Source organism: Pyrus communis, chromosome 10 (genome assembly GCF_041283825.1).
Source record: "Pyrus communis isolate YQ-2024b chromosome 10, ASM4128382v1, whole genome shotgun sequence".
Lineage (NCBI taxonomy): Eukaryota > Viridiplantae > Streptophyta > Magnoliopsida > Rosales > Rosaceae > Pyrus > Pyrus communis.
Window position 1 is genome coordinate 19,019,299 of NC_142574.1, and position 17,138 is coordinate 19,036,436.

General features: G+C 35.4%; 1 protein-coding gene across 1 annotated transcript; it reads right to left on the reverse strand.

The window, feature by feature from the left end:
- Positions 1 to 586: 586 nt before the first annotated feature.
- LOC137727644 (uncharacterized) lies at positions 587 to 15,365 on the reverse strand. Its single transcript, XM_068466468.2, has 39 exons — positions 15,146 to 15,365; positions 14,831 to 14,910; positions 14,577 to 14,676; positions 14,357 to 14,464; positions 14,030 to 14,146; positions 13,368 to 13,518; positions 12,634 to 12,878; positions 12,234 to 12,425; positions 11,830 to 11,906; positions 11,646 to 11,763; positions 10,990 to 11,073; positions 10,513 to 10,608; positions 10,303 to 10,404; positions 9,991 to 10,059; positions 9,729 to 9,824; positions 9,553 to 9,660; positions 9,096 to 9,209; positions 8,835 to 8,918; positions 8,101 to 8,229; positions 7,062 to 7,260; positions 6,827 to 6,970; positions 6,558 to 6,601; positions 6,236 to 6,319; positions 6,066 to 6,134; positions 5,908 to 5,984; positions 5,146 to 5,215; positions 4,674 to 4,823; positions 4,216 to 4,281; positions 3,989 to 4,133; positions 3,805 to 3,869; positions 3,634 to 3,699; positions 2,758 to 2,851; positions 2,340 to 2,376; positions 2,191 to 2,248; positions 1,926 to 2,036; positions 1,683 to 1,750; positions 1,251 to 1,317; positions 1,104 to 1,172; positions 587 to 885 (listed from the first exon to the last, which is right to left on the reverse strand). Exons 1-39 carry the CDS (start codon positions 15,188 to 15,190, stop codon positions 802 to 804), a joined length of 3,882 nt encoding a protein of 1,293 aa, XP_068322569.2. The 5' UTR covers positions 15,191 to 15,365; the 3' UTR covers positions 587 to 801.
- Positions 15,366 to 17,138: the final 1,773 nt, after the last annotated feature.

Here is a 17,138-nt window from a genome sequence, read left to right on the forward strand (position 1 = left end):
TCCAATTTGATTAAAGTTGAAAGATTATTACTACAATTTACTCAACTTTTAAATATTTTTTCTTCCTTTTTTTACTATAAGGATAATACGTCGCACGACATGGTAATTCATGTGTACAATCACATGATTAACATTGTACTTATAAAATGTTACTAAAAACGTTAACTTCTTTTTATTCTTTTAATAAATAGTATGAATTATCGTGTATCAATCAACTTGTGAGTAGAAATGAACATAATGCGATATACATAGGTCGATCAAACGGCCACTTATGCCACTTTATACCTACTTTTATTTACCAATTGAAATAATGTCCGTTGTGCTCAAGGCTTTGGACCTGCTTCACTTCCTCTTATTGTCAAGCCCAACCTGTTTAATTTTGTCTCACTTGGGCCCTGCCGACATGGTGCAGCAACTTAGCTAGCTTGAGGGCCGACAATACAACGTCGATAATGGCATCGCCAATGACACAGACACCCACACGAGAAAAACTTACATGCACCACACAAGTTGCATATTGGCAAGTTTTTCTCTACCCGTATATTTCTGATTATGAAAATTATAGAAGATCACAGAAGGTGTACGATTTCTTAACAAGATTTTGTGGTTTTTATACCTTTTACGTAATCTGTCACATGTATCATTACAACATAACTGTTATCTTTGAAGGGTCACTTTTTACTACATTCCCACCAGCAAATGGGAGAAGCCGGGAGCGTTGTGCAAGTACGAGCACATATAGTTTGACAACAAAAGTAGAACCTCGGCCCGGAAAAGGAGAGCCATACTTCCACTAGTATTTCAACTCAAGACCGGTGAAGATTCAACTTCTTGCATATCAATACTTGCGTGCCTATTCGGTGGACCAAACAAGCTCAATACCACCTGCAAAACCACAAAAAGCAAGCTCATGTACTTGTTCGTTCAATCAGTTTTATCAGCGAAATATGTGTTTCCGTGATGAATAACAAATCTGTTGAAGGGACTTGCAGGAGTTCAACCAACAAAGAAAGTGTTTCAGTGGTGCAAATATCGCCAGCAGAGCCATCTTATAAGGGGATCAGAGTGGAAACAGTGCCGAGAAGGAACTCCAACAAACTTACCGGCAAAAAGACGAGCCCATGCAAGAAACCAATAAGAACCAATGCCAGGTACATTCGAAAATAGTAAACCTGCAAAATTCATAAAGCTACTTAGACATCCAGCATTGCGAGAAGAATTTAAAAAGCTGAGAGGGAGAGATCAAACACCACAAAAATTTCTGATCTTGAGAAGGCTAGGACAATTACTCCAACCAGCTTTGTAAGTGTAATCCCACTGCCATAAAAAATGCAAACAATCAAAACTCTACAAGGTATATACGTTGTCATATTTGTGGACAAAAGCACTGCCCTGTGTAGATTATAAATTAGACACCATAGTAACAAACTTAGAACGCTGATATATATATATATATATATATATATAAAGCAGTATGAAATTGAGATCTGTAGAAAGTCATGGGCCTGATGGCGAACAAAGTTCCTGAAGTGAGCAAGGCCATTTAATAACTTATCATATTTGTCCCAGTGAGTCTAAGACAATTCTCATTGCAAGAAGATTTCAGCTCAATCATGGAAATCCACTGAGTGCCACAGATGTCACCAACCCTAAATGCTTAACAAGAGAATATTACAGTTTACCTGAACACAGAAGGTCCCACTCTACTTAGAGCTTTCGTTGCTCGTTGGCTCCTGTTGCCATGACTCACCTGTACAGGTATGCAAGATTGGTAATATAGTAGCAATATATAACCCAATCAAAGGCGGTTGTCCATTGAGGAGAGATCTCAATGGAAGCCAATAGAATTAGTAAAAGTTAATTACGCTGTTTATGGTGTGTAATGTGATCATGTGAGAGAGAGACAGAGAGAGAGACATACTAACCAAGTAAGCATGCATTATATGGACACAGAACTCAACAGCAATTCCGATTGACATTATAAGATTTACAACAGAGACTGCGTTTAGTTGGATATTGAAAATGGCCATTACACCCTGAAAGTTCAGTGAAGTTTGTCAGTTCTAATATGGGCAGAAGTTAAAGGAATGAAAAGTAAAGCTGACATGAAGGACAAATAAATACAAGGGCGCATAATCGGGAAAATATAGTTGCAAAATTAAAAGCATTACTAATGACAGGTAAACATACCATGAGGTCCACAACAATCATTGCCAGTACAAGTAAAATGATAGCAGAGCTCCATACACTGTAATCAAACAGATGAAAAAGAAAAATGATAATTGCAAGTTAAAGTGATGGAGAAACACAGCTTTCTGGCCTCAAGAAAGAAGACAAACCTGGATGTCATGAGCAGACAAACGATGAAGATTGCACCTGTTATGTTATGTTATGTCATCATACGAGATAATATTTTGGTAACTGCTTTAGGGGAAAATAAATTTTTAAATTGCAGATCCAGATCGAATGATAATGAAATCTCTGCAGAGTAAAGCACAACTAAATAGCAGTTCTTCAGTCATCCTAAAAACTCATATGTAGTGGACAGATACAGATTCCGCAGTACCATTAAAGATTTCTTTCAGGGACTAGAATATGTAATCTCTATCAGCAGAAATATATTATGAAGAGCACACATGCAATGATAGTCAGGGTTAATAGCAACTTAGAAAACCAAGGGACGTGCAAACACATATTGTAGAAAGACAAAGAATACATCGTGCATAACTGTATAGTAATAGAGTTAGAAACACTAACCGAGTGCAATAGCAATGTTGATCAAAGCTACTCTCCATATATCCAGATATTGCTCAAAGAAGATATAGAACACCGAGTACGGAAAGATATCCATCTGCAGAAAATAAACACCGTAAACTTAACAGAGATCCACATCCACCTGAGAAAGTAATGTGGGCAGAGAAATGTTGAAGATGCAGAAAAAGAGAAGTTGAAAGGACAAGAATTGTCAGTTTTTCTCCTCTCCACTATTTTCAAGTTCAAGGCATTTGGGAACGCAATCAACATTGTTTAAGTAGGAAATGCCAGTGGGATACAAATCATTAGGTTCAGTTATGCTTCCTAAGTAATACTTAAGCCAGAAGACTCAAAACACAATCAACAAGAAGTTGACACTACCACTCTCATCGAGAAGGTTTCAATTAATGAAACTTTAATGAAAAACTTTCAGCATTATTTCATCCCAAAAAGAAACAAACAACATTACTTAGAATATTAAATACCCAATTGATAAACATGCGATGTCATTTCCTGCATAGAAAGTTGTGTTCTTGATGTGGTAATCAAATAATAGATGGACCTCTGGGCATAACTTCTACATGTTAGGGTTTTGAGAAATGAGAACTCTTTAGACATCCAACATTATCACATTCTGGCATACAGAAGTGGCTTTTAATTTCAGTTCCACTATGACGATATGTGTTTCATGAATTTAATATTCCTGCAGTTTCACCATATCAAGTTAAACGTTCAGGCATTAGGAACAAAACACCACTAATCCCGAAATGAATATATACATAAAGCAAATTGAAAAAGTGGAAAGCATAGCATCTTATTCCAAATATGTGAAGAAAATTTTCCAAAGCTTATTCATGGAACTATGCTGCTTGGTTATACCTTTAAAGAATCAGACATTCTTGAGCTGAACTCCCGCGCAGCTCGTATTGAATTGACATAATCACCCTGAAAACAATGAAAGATCAAACAACAGAAGGGTGTCCAATACAAGCTATGCCGAAATCATAAAAGTATAATTCTAGACTCAGTTTACTCAAGATACAACCATACTTGTGCGTTAAGTGGTGTGTGATAGGTACGGAACTCAGATGCACTTATAACACCACTCCCATAACCTGAAAAAGGGAGCACAAATGTTCCTGAAATTAGACTGACTACAGATTCAATTAAAATATTTTGGCTTCATGGAAGGTTATAATCACAGAACTTGAGAGAGAGAGCTGATCTTTCACACCTTTTAGATCCACACTATTAGTGTAAGCACCATGGCCCCCTTTTGCACAATCAGCAGAAGGCAGTGCATTTAGGAACCATGGAAGCTTCTCTCTAAACTGTGCTGTAGATGGACGATCATTGACCAAATCTGAGTGCCGAAAGCACTGGAAAAAATTTAAAACATTAATTCTTGACCCTGGTCGTTTCTAAGGTTAATCTCAACTGTATAGGTAAGAAGAGCCTTACTGTTGTACAATCTTTGCAAACTCCACCAAGGCCACAAGGACCTTCATCAGGTGAACAACAAGGTGGCTGGAGACAAATGCATCTGCTTCAGTATATCATTCTTAAATAAACAGAAATAAATGGGACGAGAACACCACCAAAGTTGAATCCTTACAGTCTACTGGTCAATGAATGCACCAAATATATCACTAATGTGCAATAATGCAATCATCACAGCTATCTTACAAATGAACAACAAATTAGCAAACCTAACTGAGTCACAAAAGTAAAACTGTTGCCTAAAATAAATGAAAGAAAGATCGAAAGATACAGATTGGAGACATTATCAACATATCTATGTCTTTTAAATGTAAAGAAAAAAAATATCTAAATGAATGATAGTAGGAAGGAGCACTCAAGTCCCAGAAACGAAAACAACAGATTCCTTTTCAAGTAAGGCATGTAAAATGAGCACCAACCTGATCATCAGGGGGACAATAAGAACCATTTAAATACTTCCGACAGCAACCAAAAGCCTCAGGTGAAATCCATACAAGAAAATCATCAAGCCAAGAGGCAGCTGGCTTAGCAATGTAGCTTGATTCCGGTGTTGAAGATGCTCTGGATATCTGCAGCATTACAGAAGAAGAAATTAAAGAAAGGAAAATAAAGTGTGCGTACACACAGAGAAAACGCTTCACAGTTGTCACAGTTCAGAGCACCAACACAAAGACATAAAATGACAGGATGGTCAAATAGAAAATAAAGCAATAAACACAAGGAATAAATAATCAGAAGAATGCAGCAACCAAAAATTACATTGTGATTCTAAAACAGGACAATTCAATAGTAGAGAGAAACATGCATTAGAAGTAGCTTTTGTTGGATGCATCCAGCAAAACCCACTTTTACTTTTTGAGAAATACTACTCAACCATTGTTGTACATGTACCTCATTTAAAAGGGAGTTGGAATCACATTTACTGATGGAGCATAACTGGTTTGTATGTCTTGATTCCGAACTGAGACAACCAGACAACACTCAACTGTTAATCATTGTTCTGAAAGTAATTTCTTATTAGTTATTACTTTAGATTATGGTGAAGCAAACCCTTTGACATGGAACAGGGGACTATACTAGAGAGACATATTGATATACAGCAGCCATAAAAAGACAAATAATAGTGGGCATCATGATAAGTTCATCTCAGTATCTATCTCAAGTTAGCAAACGATTGTCTGCAATGGCTCCATCATCACCATATAAGAGGCAGCGAAATCAGCCCCATCATTACTAACCCAAAAAATTTTAAAAATTTTACAAAAGGTAACAATAGATCTTATGTGACAACCCACAACTCCAATAATATAGCGATGTCCCCTCATCTTATACATGTGATAAGTCTATAATAGACAATGGACATTAAAAATGGATTAAAGCCATCAATGAGGTACTTACCTAATGGAGCGTAAAATGTACTCTACTTCTAAACAAAGGCATCCACAAAAAAAATTCATATTTCATCTGATGCAGACTATTAAACATCCACAATTTTCCCTTCATAACAGCATTATTCTATTTCCTTTTTTTATATCTTATTTCAACCACTGCATGCTATCTTCAAGCACTGCATGCAATTATCTTCAAGCTTGGAAATAAAAACCAAGAGCACAGAACCTGAACATTGAAGTAGAAGAGAGATCACAGAGATACCTGTAGTTGTAATCCTTGACAACAAAATATAACGGTGGTCCAATCCTAAGATGCTCTGAAATGTTATTGAAGTACCCCTGATACACAAAATATTCAAATGAAAAAAAAGAACAGGTCAGAACTTTAGGGAAAGAAGATTCCACAAAACTATGGGGCACCTGAAGGTAAGAATCCCGGGGAAGGGCAATCTTCTGTTCCAAACCAGGTTCAATACTAGTACATAATGTCTGTAAGGATCAAAATCATGTAAAAGGTTTCTGTTAGATACTCAAAAGATAAAATAAAAAGAAACATAAAATCATGTGTAAAAAGATCATAAGCAACTTACAATGCTTGCCAAGGTGAAAGCAAGAAAGACAGCAACAACAACCATTTTAATCACCCAATATCCAAGAATGCGTGCATGTACTTCCTACAATAAAGCCATGACCAAACTTATTTTTACTTTTGAATTAAACGAAGGAGAAGATATCTGGTCACTTAGTTTACTTCTGTCCAAGAAATAGAACAAAATAGTGATTTTTATTTTTCATGTAATACACAATAAAAACCCTGGGCTCTGATAGATTCCTAAAGATGAAGATGTCTAGTAGCCCAACATGCCCATAAGAAAAGGCAGAAACAAAGAACAAAAAAGAAACAAAAGTTACCTTCATATAGCGGGTCAGCAATCCAGCTCTTCTATGATATATTCCTACATGATTAAAATAGAAAAAATTTCAAATCAACGCTATACTACTAGAAACGCAAAGAAACCTCAACTCAAGACACTAGGTCAGCCCACCTGTATTATAATTAATTTCATTTCCATAAGACAATAAAATTACACAACTGAAAGAGACAACAAAATATAAACAAAAATCAAACACTGAAACAAAAGTGCCCCTAGAAAGGAAGAGCTATGGAGAGACTTGTATACCTTCACTAGTTCCCTCAGAAGATGGAGCGACTTGTATGCATGGAAAACAATCAACCCTGTTGTCCTCAGCTCTCAAAAAGTCAAAATATATCAGCGCAACAAATGCAGTAACTTGCAGGAAGAAGTCCAGTAGAACAGCAAGAGCTACAAAAGAAATAGTAAATATACAATCAATGCACTAGTGAAACCACGATTCCAATGTAATTGAATTAGGATAAGAGGAGAATAACTTTACCAGCAAACATGGAGAAGACACGACAAGCTGGCATAGGAATGAAACTTCCAACTGCAAATGCCAGAATCTCAGATAAACTAGCCAGCGTTATGGATGGGCCAACTTCAGCAAGTGCATTGCTTATTCGTATTTCTAAAGGTAAGTCCAGTGGTTGCCGTTTCACCGCATGTACCAGTATACACATGTTATCTACACCAACCTGATTACAGGATTACAGGAACCAGAAGGGAATACCATTTGAAATATCATTCCATACAAAGAAAACACATAAGATAGGTAATGCCAAGGGAGGAGGCAAAAATTTGCAAAAATTCACAAAAACTCAACAAAAGATCAGAAATATATCAATAAAATATCTCTTCCCCTTTTGAAAGAGAAGGATGTGTTTGAATATGAGGAAGGGGAGGGTTGGCACCTATTAAGTATTGTGAACAACAAAGACTGGATAAAATCTAAAATTAGGGCAACAAAGGAAAGCTCTGAAAAAGCAAAATGAAATAAAAATGATCACGTACAACGAGAATCACGAAAAAAGTTCTCTCAAACCATCAGGAGAAAACCTAAATTAGAGGTGCAAATGTTCAACACCAAAAGAGAGTGGTATAACTCTTCCATGTTTCTATGTTTTTCACTTCCTTTCAGTTCCTCTGGTGAATACTTCACTCCAAATTCGCTAATCTAAAGTGGTGGAAGCTACAAGGAGGGATATACGACATTCTATAGATATTCTAGGGTAGCAAAAAAGGTAATCGATGTGTTTTGATTAATTTATTGATGAGTTGTACTTGTAACATTGTATTACTACACACATGTACATTACTTCCCAATTATCTCTCCAATTAGAGTGAGTTTGCATCAGGGTCTCTCACTGGCAATTTGGTAAATAATTACCATTCTCTTAGCTAATAACAATGGAAACAAAGCTTCTTAGGCATGTCACATGGTGACATTAGAGTGTTGACTACAGCAGACCTACCATAACAGGAAATTTTAGTAACTAAAAACTGCACCCATAGTAGTTGGGTAAAAAAAAACTTACAGCAAGAACAAGGAACGGAATGACTTCCATTATGATTAATGTAGATTTAACTCCAACAGCACTGAAAAATCCAACAGACCCAAGGACAGAAAGCATGACAAGTATGACTCCTGACAAGCCAAGCAGGACCTACAAATCATTGAACCAAAAATTAATCGCATGTCTGAAAACTTCATCAATTCCAAATTGGTATCTATGTATGCCACATAGATAAGAAGTAACATGGTAAATACATGTTCTTGTGACACTTCTTCAATTATTATCTAGTGGTTGCTGACACGATATGTGAACCAACAGTAAAACACCCCAAAATCCTCCAACTTGCTCTCACAAAAGCCTTCACAAGTTAATCTCAGTGTCTTGAGTACTAGTTCTCTACACCCTTGCTATGACTTGATGCCAAGAAAAAATCTAATAGAGACAATTTTATTTTACTTTTACAGAAAACAAACTGTTCAACAGTGAGAATTGTTGATGCCATATCAGCACTTGTAAGATCAACCACGCAGAATTAGCACATCCAGATAAAGCATTGGGGGGGAGCCATAGTTATAGATGATTAAAACGGTGGCAGCCGGAATTAAAGTATAAAGTAATAGTCAAAGTAGCTTAACTATAAAAGCAAGCAGTAAAGGACACATTAGTGCACACAACATAAAAATATGCATGCTACAAATCAATGGTCGTAAGGATTTGCAGACTACTTAAAGCCTTAAACAAAGGTTTAAACGTACCTTGGACGAGAGGTAAAAAGAAGACAAATGAGGTGCATCTCCCAAGGCTAGAGATATGTAAACAAACATTACCAGATAGCTTACCTGATATAATGTAGCAAAAGAAGAATACTTATAAAACAGTCACTTATTTAAGTCAAATGTTTGGCAACAAGTATAAATATTATATTTATTTTGTTTATTAATGTAAGATGGCATGATGCACTTGATCTGCTGCAGATTGATCTGAGCAACATGAAGATATCCAGGTCTCAGACTTACTAATATGGTTATCACATCTGCAGTACTTTCTCTTTTTAACTCTTCCTCAATTGAGTTTTCGGCTGAGAATGAGAGAGTAAGATTCCGAGACAGAACCATTGGCATCAGTTCCTCCTGTCAACATAACATCAGATCTCAATATGCAAAATCATCTATGGACTAGCTCAAGGGCTTTTTCCTTCTAATGGATAGGGGCACATTTGAAATTTAATAGCAAATACAAGAACAGAAACACAAAACAAGCAATATAAATATCTATATATATATAGCCTTCAGAAGACCTACTCCTCTTGATAAAATTTCACCGGACGTGCAATTTAGGATAACCATTTACAAAGATGCAGCTATTATATAGATGCAATTTATCTTGAGCTTTATACAGAGTCTGAAATTCCATGAGACAAGCATCACATGCCACTACAAAAACAATCAAAGGATGGATCTGTAGTGTTGAAACCTTCGCTAGCTGAATAAAAGCCTTCTCCCAAGCCAATGCCTTCCCATTCTCATTTCCTACATCACCAGCTGCATTATTAACTGGGTAGGTGACAATGAATGCAGAAGCCTGAAATTTGAAGATCATCGTAGTATTAGTAGATACACATATATCTGAGAAAAGGATCACTTTCCTACCTCTGAATGGTTGTTTCCTGAGAATCCTCCCAAGGCAGTGCTTGGATCAAGTGGAGCCTGAAACGCGCTCAAACATGTGTCCGCAGAAGTAAAATGCTGCCGGTGGGAAAATGAAGGTGATGAGCATCAGTGAGTATTCAATACTAATTCAACAAGAACAAGCTTTTGATGTGCTTGCAAAGTCATTTTTCAAGAAGTTAATAAATAAAAACCTCACTGTCCCTGTCTAAAAAATTAAAACAAAGTGGCTACCGCAGTTTACCTGAAAGCAATACTCTACATGTACAACCCCTCCATAGCTGTCAAAGTTTTCAGGGTCCATCTTAAAATACTGTCAGAAAAAAGAAAGTTAAAAGAAGTAAACTATCAGCAATGCAGTAAGTCGAGAACTTTACACTAATTCACTTCATCATTAGGGGATTTAAACATTAATCTCTAAAAATCATAATAACAGTCCCAATAAGCAAGGTGTAGCCTCTGGTCTTTCCCAGTGCAGACCTTCCCTTAGTGCTGGTTGTCTTAAATACAAACTGAACATGTGAAAGAGTAGAAACAAAACTATACGCTATAACACCTGCAAAATGCTTTGGGTGGCACAATCTTGGCCAATAGGCGTCAAGCAAATATCAGTTAGAGCTACCACCGAGTCAGAATAATTAGCACGAATTCCATCAACCTGTTGAAACTCAGAGAATGTATAAATTAAATTAAATACTTGTACCAAAAAATAAAAGAGAAAAAATACAAACTAAAAAGACATCGTAGCACATAATAGTCAAAATACCTTGTTTTGTATGTCAAAAAGTAGCTGAATATTATCATCTGTGACAATACTTGGTGACTTGCCATCTTTGGGATCTGGCACAGTCGCTATTATGAGCTGAAACAGAAACCAAAACCAATTAGCATGTTAGTTTTTCCAGAAAACCATAACCTTCTTATGGAAATGCCGTGAAATATGCTACAGAGAGATAAAGAGCAGAAAACTGCATAACATAGGAACATAATTGATGATCACTTGAAGACTTGAAGTTAAAAGATTAGACATCCAATTTCTTTCAAGCCATGGAAAACCTTTATTACTCGGCTACAATAGATATAACAACTTAAAAGCAATTGTTTAATTGCATCATGTAATCCATTAACGTCGTAATAATATTAAAAATATCATGGAGTGCTACTTGACAATTTACCACTGTAATTTCTGTAGAAAATGGAAGAAAATATCACAGCTAATGAAGGAGAAGTGAAACAATAAGACCTGCTCAATTCTGTAGAAGGGGGCAAGATGGCTGTCAAAGTATTGTTTCTCTTCCGCTGCCTTGCTCCCAGGACCTACCCACAGCTGCGAAAGTATCTATGTCAACCCTTGACCAATATTGTTTCTTTCTTTTTATACAAGCACACTTGACCAACAGGTCCAATACCAATTACAGCAAAGCTTATAACAGAAATTGACAACTGAAACGAAAAGATCTATTCTCATTATCTTCAACAAAATATGGGTCTTTAATTATGTTCTTATCTATTTATTTGTCTTGCTTAGGGTTTTATGTTTTAAGTTATTTGGTGGACGATACCTAGTCTTACTATTTTTAATAGTCCAGTCATGTGAATTTTTAATTAGACCTAGTACAGCTGGGACTTATTAGTTATCCTAATAGTAAAGGGCTAAGATGCTAGTGCTGCTATAACCTAGTAAAATCTACTACCAGGTATTCTTCAAGAAGGGATACCACAACAAGGACTGAAGGATTAAATATGAACAGAAACATGAACCAAAATAATGGAAAAGTTAAAGCAACTGTCCCACACAACACTGTTATTAATTTGATTCAGCATGGATATTGGAGCTTCAGCATCACAGTAGCAAAGGCTTTTTCACATGCTATAAGTAATAAGAGAGAAACATGATACCTTCTCTGGCCGTGTCTCCACCTTGAAACGAACTAGACCCACACACAGAATAACAACAATTGCCACCGAGGAAAACAGCACAAGACTGGGATTTCTGGAGACCCAGCTTCCATAACTCCTAAATAGAAAACAAAAATTATTCAGCATAGACTCCATATGCTATAAGCAATGGTAGAGTTCTGACCTGTAAAAGTTTGACATATATCCCTGAACAGGAGCTAGGTGGATCCCTTCGGTAACTTGAGGATCCATATCATGCCTCTGATGATTATATAAAAATTACAATTAACAAAGGCCAATGACTTTAAAAAACTCTAAAAGCGTTACAGCAAACTGAACAGAAGATTAAGTTAAGAATTGAGAATAAGTTTCCAAAATTTACATTGCAAAAATTCAACAAAATGATATTACTACTCAGCTTCTCAGCAACCTAAAATAACATTTTAATGCATTCCGATATCCATAAAGCCCCAGTTAGTGAGGCATACATACAAAACAGCTCCTGAACTGTAACAAATCATGGATCTCTGAACACTTTTTTTTGTACCCAAGGTTATCAAATATGCCACCAGAAATATCCAAATTTACCTTTGTGGCAACACTTTCATCCTTGTGCAAGTTAACAGAGTCAATGTCATCATCATGAATGACATTCAACAATGGTTCCTCGCTAGATCCAGATCCCCTCCTTCGTCTCATCCGACCAAAAAAGCTCCAACCAAAGAATGCAAAAACTAAGAGAATATACAATATGGCAACCGAAACTTCAATGCACTTTACCTGGAAGCATCAATAGGCGGATGTAACGTAATTTAAATGTAAGGCTAAATTGACACACAGATATAGCAACAAATTAGTTACTGCTCTATGACTTCAACTAATGGCCACAGCCGTGAAGTTGTAACCCTCAAAAAAAGAAAAGAAAAGAAAAAATCTCAAAAGAAACAGTAGAAAAACTTAAATAAAAAGCGATTTTATCAAATCCAACCTCAATAGATAGAATTCTAATGGAGCATGGCTTTTTCTTTGGCGGAGGAGGTTCAGGATTTGAACACACTGGAGATGAAGGGCAGTCACCACAAGAGCAGCCTAGTGAAGTGTCACCACATGAATAAACTGACACATTCATGAGCTCCATTCCAGATGACTCAGGAACAACCAGCTTAAACTCAATCGCATAAGGTGAACCAGGGAAACCGGGCTCTGCTTTCGCACCAATAAAATCGAACCATTCTGTTGAAATGGAAATTGATGCATTAGAACTGGAAATACAATCAAGGAAAAATGGGAACAAACATTCTAGTCACATCCGAGCTATCTGCCTCAGGGCTAATAAGGACAAGCCAGATAATTTAGGAAAATTCTCCTTGTCAATCATTGTATATGAAAAGTCAATTATATTCTACTGAAGGCCTATAACAGATAATTTAGGAAGTCATCTAAAATCTAATGATACTTTTGTCACTACAGATAAACCCACTTTTTCTCCCACATTCTTATGCTTCTCTCCCCCCACTAACTTCCATATTTCCACATGAATAAACTTTATGAATTAGGGACAAGTGTTGTGTTTCAAACAAAGGAAACATCAAAAAGTCACAAACAGCCAAACTTGACTAATGCGACATAAAAAACAAGACATTAACTGCAAAACAAAATGACCAACAATAGACTGTATGTATTCCAAATTTTAAACCCACCAAAGTTGTTATAGTAGGTTACCTTCAAAATTTTTAGCACCGGCACCAATAAATTCTATTGCCCGTGTGTTCATAGTCCCAAATTTAACATCCTTGCAAGAGTCGAACAACCCTTCTCCAAAAGTGTCAGCTATGTAAAAGTCAATGCCATCCACAGTCATATTTCCATTAACCTGGAAAACATCAATTGTATAACAATGAGACTGAAAATACGTATGAGAGAAGCTTTCACTAATGTTGTGATTATTAGATAGACTTACTGATTTTAACAATCAAGTTGACCCTTTTAAAATCAAGTTGGCCTTTTTTTACTAAACTGTGTAATAGAACTAAATATTCAAGGGTCAACAACTTATGCCAACCATGAGAAACACTTTGTTTGCATATCGAGTTGTATAGGATGAACAATTGAACATAGAAGCTGAAGATCAATGACAGATACTTTAGTTCAATCTACACTGTCCAACAGAAGAAGAGAGTGGAAATGGAGAACAATAAAGCCATTTAAGAAGCATGCAGCAGTATTGATGCCAACAATCCTTATGGTTTACTTTGAAATGAAAAATACAAGCACAAAAGTCGTACCAACTAAAATCCAATCAAAATAGCAACAAAAAAGAAACCATAAACAAGCTTTAAATAGGAACTTTCAACAAGTTTAACAACATTAACATCAAGTCTGACCTCGGACACAGAGGTCACGTTGATAAACTGACTCTGATTTGGAGAGCAAGAAAGCTCACAAAAAAGATTTAGGAAGTTCCTCAAGCATGCTGGGCAGCCTACAAGAAACGGAATTGCCTGCAATAGATTACAAACACTAAGGTTGAGGTCTAGCAAAAGGCATTGCAACAAGTATCTTAGAAAGGCAGATACACAAAGAGATCAACTCGAAAAGAAAAATCATCTGCTACTATTTAGCTGCATGCCATAACTAATAGCTGTGATAGAATCATAGAAGTGACCTTAATAACTGAATTCGGTATAAATATGTGTTAAAAGAAGCCTTACTTGTTGAACTTGCGCGCGTAATGTTTCAAACTGAAGCTCCGTGCAACAAACATTCCCACTTATTGTTGGACACAAACTTTGAATTTTGGCAGAAAATAGCTCATCAGGCTAGAAAGCAGAACATATTACAGATTCCATCAAAATGCAGCATTGAAGGTGAAAGGAAAAACGAAAGAAGCAAAGATATTCATAACAGTGCAACTAGCCAGAAGTAATGTACCGTCACGGATGGGGAGCCATAAGGGCAATTCAGGACTTTTCCGTCGCTGCGTTCACCACATATATCATACATTGCACAATATTCTTCAGAGTTCCTTTTCCTAATAATTATAAACAGGGCATCAGCATCGTAAAGAGCGGAAATAGGCCACTCCTCCATCATCAGCAATGCAGTTACAAAAAGACACTAAACAAATCCATGTAAAAACCCTAGCTTCACAGAACCTAAGTCCACTCGGAGCAAATTAGCCTTACCCCGATGATGCGATGTCCGAAAATGAAAGAGCCGGTGAATCCGTCTCCTCAGCACTCATCAAAGGGGCGAAAAAGATAACCTACATCAAACAGTTCAGAGAAGAAAAATAAATAAATATCTCAACTGGAACAACTGAAGAAACATATAACATCATGAAAGAGTGGAACTTTTTTTCTCCAAAAATCATCACTCATATAATTATTCCATAAATCTTCTCTAAATATTATCTCTACAACTACAACCCATCAGAATTTGCCCAGAAGACCAAAATCAAAACAGAAAAAAATTGCAGAAAATTGAAAAAAAAATCATACCTGAAAGAGAAGGAAAAAAGCAGCAAAACCCAGAAACGACTCCATGATTTGTGAAAGATGGATCGATGGAGTAGCAGCAAAGACGTCGTCGGGTTTTGGTAGTTGTTGGGCAAAAGAGTCAAACGGAGCGACTGAGTGTGAAACCGTTTAAACGCCTCTTTTTTTTATTCTTTTTTTTTCTGCAAATTATGAGGATGCGACACGAGACATTAATGTGTATGTGTCATCATATCTTTCGCGAATATTTTACACTATTTGTTCGCACAACGCTGCGTTTTGAACGGGGCTGGCAGTAAACTGTAATATTTGACGTCGTTTCTTAACGGCACCAGAACGGTAACTTTGTTACCGACATATTGGAGGATATTTAGGTACATGGAAATGGGTACTAGCAACTTTTTGGGTTGGGAACGAAAAAGTTATATTTATTATATAATCACGAAAATTAATATTATTTATAATTGTAAATTAATCATCGAAGATTATTTAATAATTATTTTTATCGGGTAACGGATTTCTGATCTGTATCAATATGAAAAATATATTCGTTACACATTATAATATAATAAATACTAATTTTGTCATTGTAATATAATAGATACATTGATGTTGGCTGATGTTTGATCTCTTCAATAAGCACCATTGATCTCTCCCAAAAATGAAACTTTTATAATTCTCAAAATAATGAGTTCGGTATATATTATACAATACTATATTTATTATATACAAATTATATTATATATAACATGTATTATTCGGGTTGGATTCGATACGATAAGGAACCCTATAACCATAACCGAATAATATATCTGGTTTTTCCCTATATTCGAAATATAACCGAATTTTCATTTCCAAATTCGTTTCATTTGGACGGTTATCCACGGTTATACAAGAAAAATCGGTAAAAAATATAAAAAAATCATTTTTTGAATTTCAGTTACTGAAATGATCGTTTTTTTTTTTTTTTTTTTTTGGAAAAATTAGTATCTGGTCCCTAGTTTCCAATGTTCATTGATTAAGACTTTATCAATTTTTAGATTTTGATCAAAGTTTCTAGCATTAATATATTAAGAAATTACATGTCAGTTACATAATGTTTTAAAATAAAAATTAATAAGTAATTTAGAGTTTTAATACTCACACCCTTTTTTTTTTTTTCAAATGATAGATTTCTTAGATTAAATGTTAGATTAGAGAGCGGACAAAGTTCGAACACACGATGTGATGCAAGGGCAACACTCTTATTAAACCCCTAATCAATTTTCAATTCAAACATTTCCAAAATATAAAAAATAAAATTAGAATAAGTTTGTACCCATTAAATTTTTATAAAAAAAAAGTTCTCGAACAAGAGTTCCCCATTCTCGAATGGCAGGCAAATCTCGTTACAAATTTCATCGTAAATGTGAAATACTTATACAAATAAAACACAAATCAAAATGTTCCTGAGTTGTAGAGAACAGCACGAATTGAGGCAATCTTTCTGGATTCACTCCACCTTACAGCCTTGCTTCCCATTTTAATTAAATTTCAATGTTTTAATCTTATATGTACCCATTCATATAATTTTTTAATTTTGTCTAATCTTAAATGTACCCATTTCTTAAATATACCAATTTGTTATATGAAAAATGTTCCCTTTTTTCAATATAAAATGTGCCTATTTTTATATAAAATTCATTGAATCTTTTCTGTAATCCATTTTTTAAACTTATATGGGTACATTCCATTTAGTTGATTTAAGAATGTATCTCATTAATATAAAATATAAATAACTACAAATTTCATTTTAATTTTAAATACTATAACCTACATAAAAATATATTATTACGTTAATGTCAGGGATTTTAATCAAAAATTGAAAACCACAAAAATTTCAGTCAAAGAACCTTGATAATTAGGGGCCACATCCAAAACCTTTTTTTTTTTTTTTTTCAAAACAAGTGATATTATAAATAATAAGAGAGAGTGGGTGAGCTAGTCTTACAATGGC

What these genes read in the sequence shown, in the direction of transcription:
- LOC137727644 (XM_068466468.2), bottom strand. Translation starts at nt 15,190, where the DNA reads ATGGAGTCGTTTCTGGGTTTTGCTGCTTTTTTCCTTCTCTTTCAG. An exon ending in CGGTGCTAAAAATTTTGAAG is followed by an intron (nt 12,879 to 13,367) that starts GTAACCTACTAT and finishes CCATTTCAACAG; the next exon opens with AATGGTTCGATTTTATTGGT. An exon ending in TGGAGACACGGCCAGAGAAG is followed by an intron (nt 11,074 to 11,645) that starts GTATCATGTTTC and finishes ATACTTTCGCAG; the next exon opens with CTGTGGGTAGGTCCTGGGAG.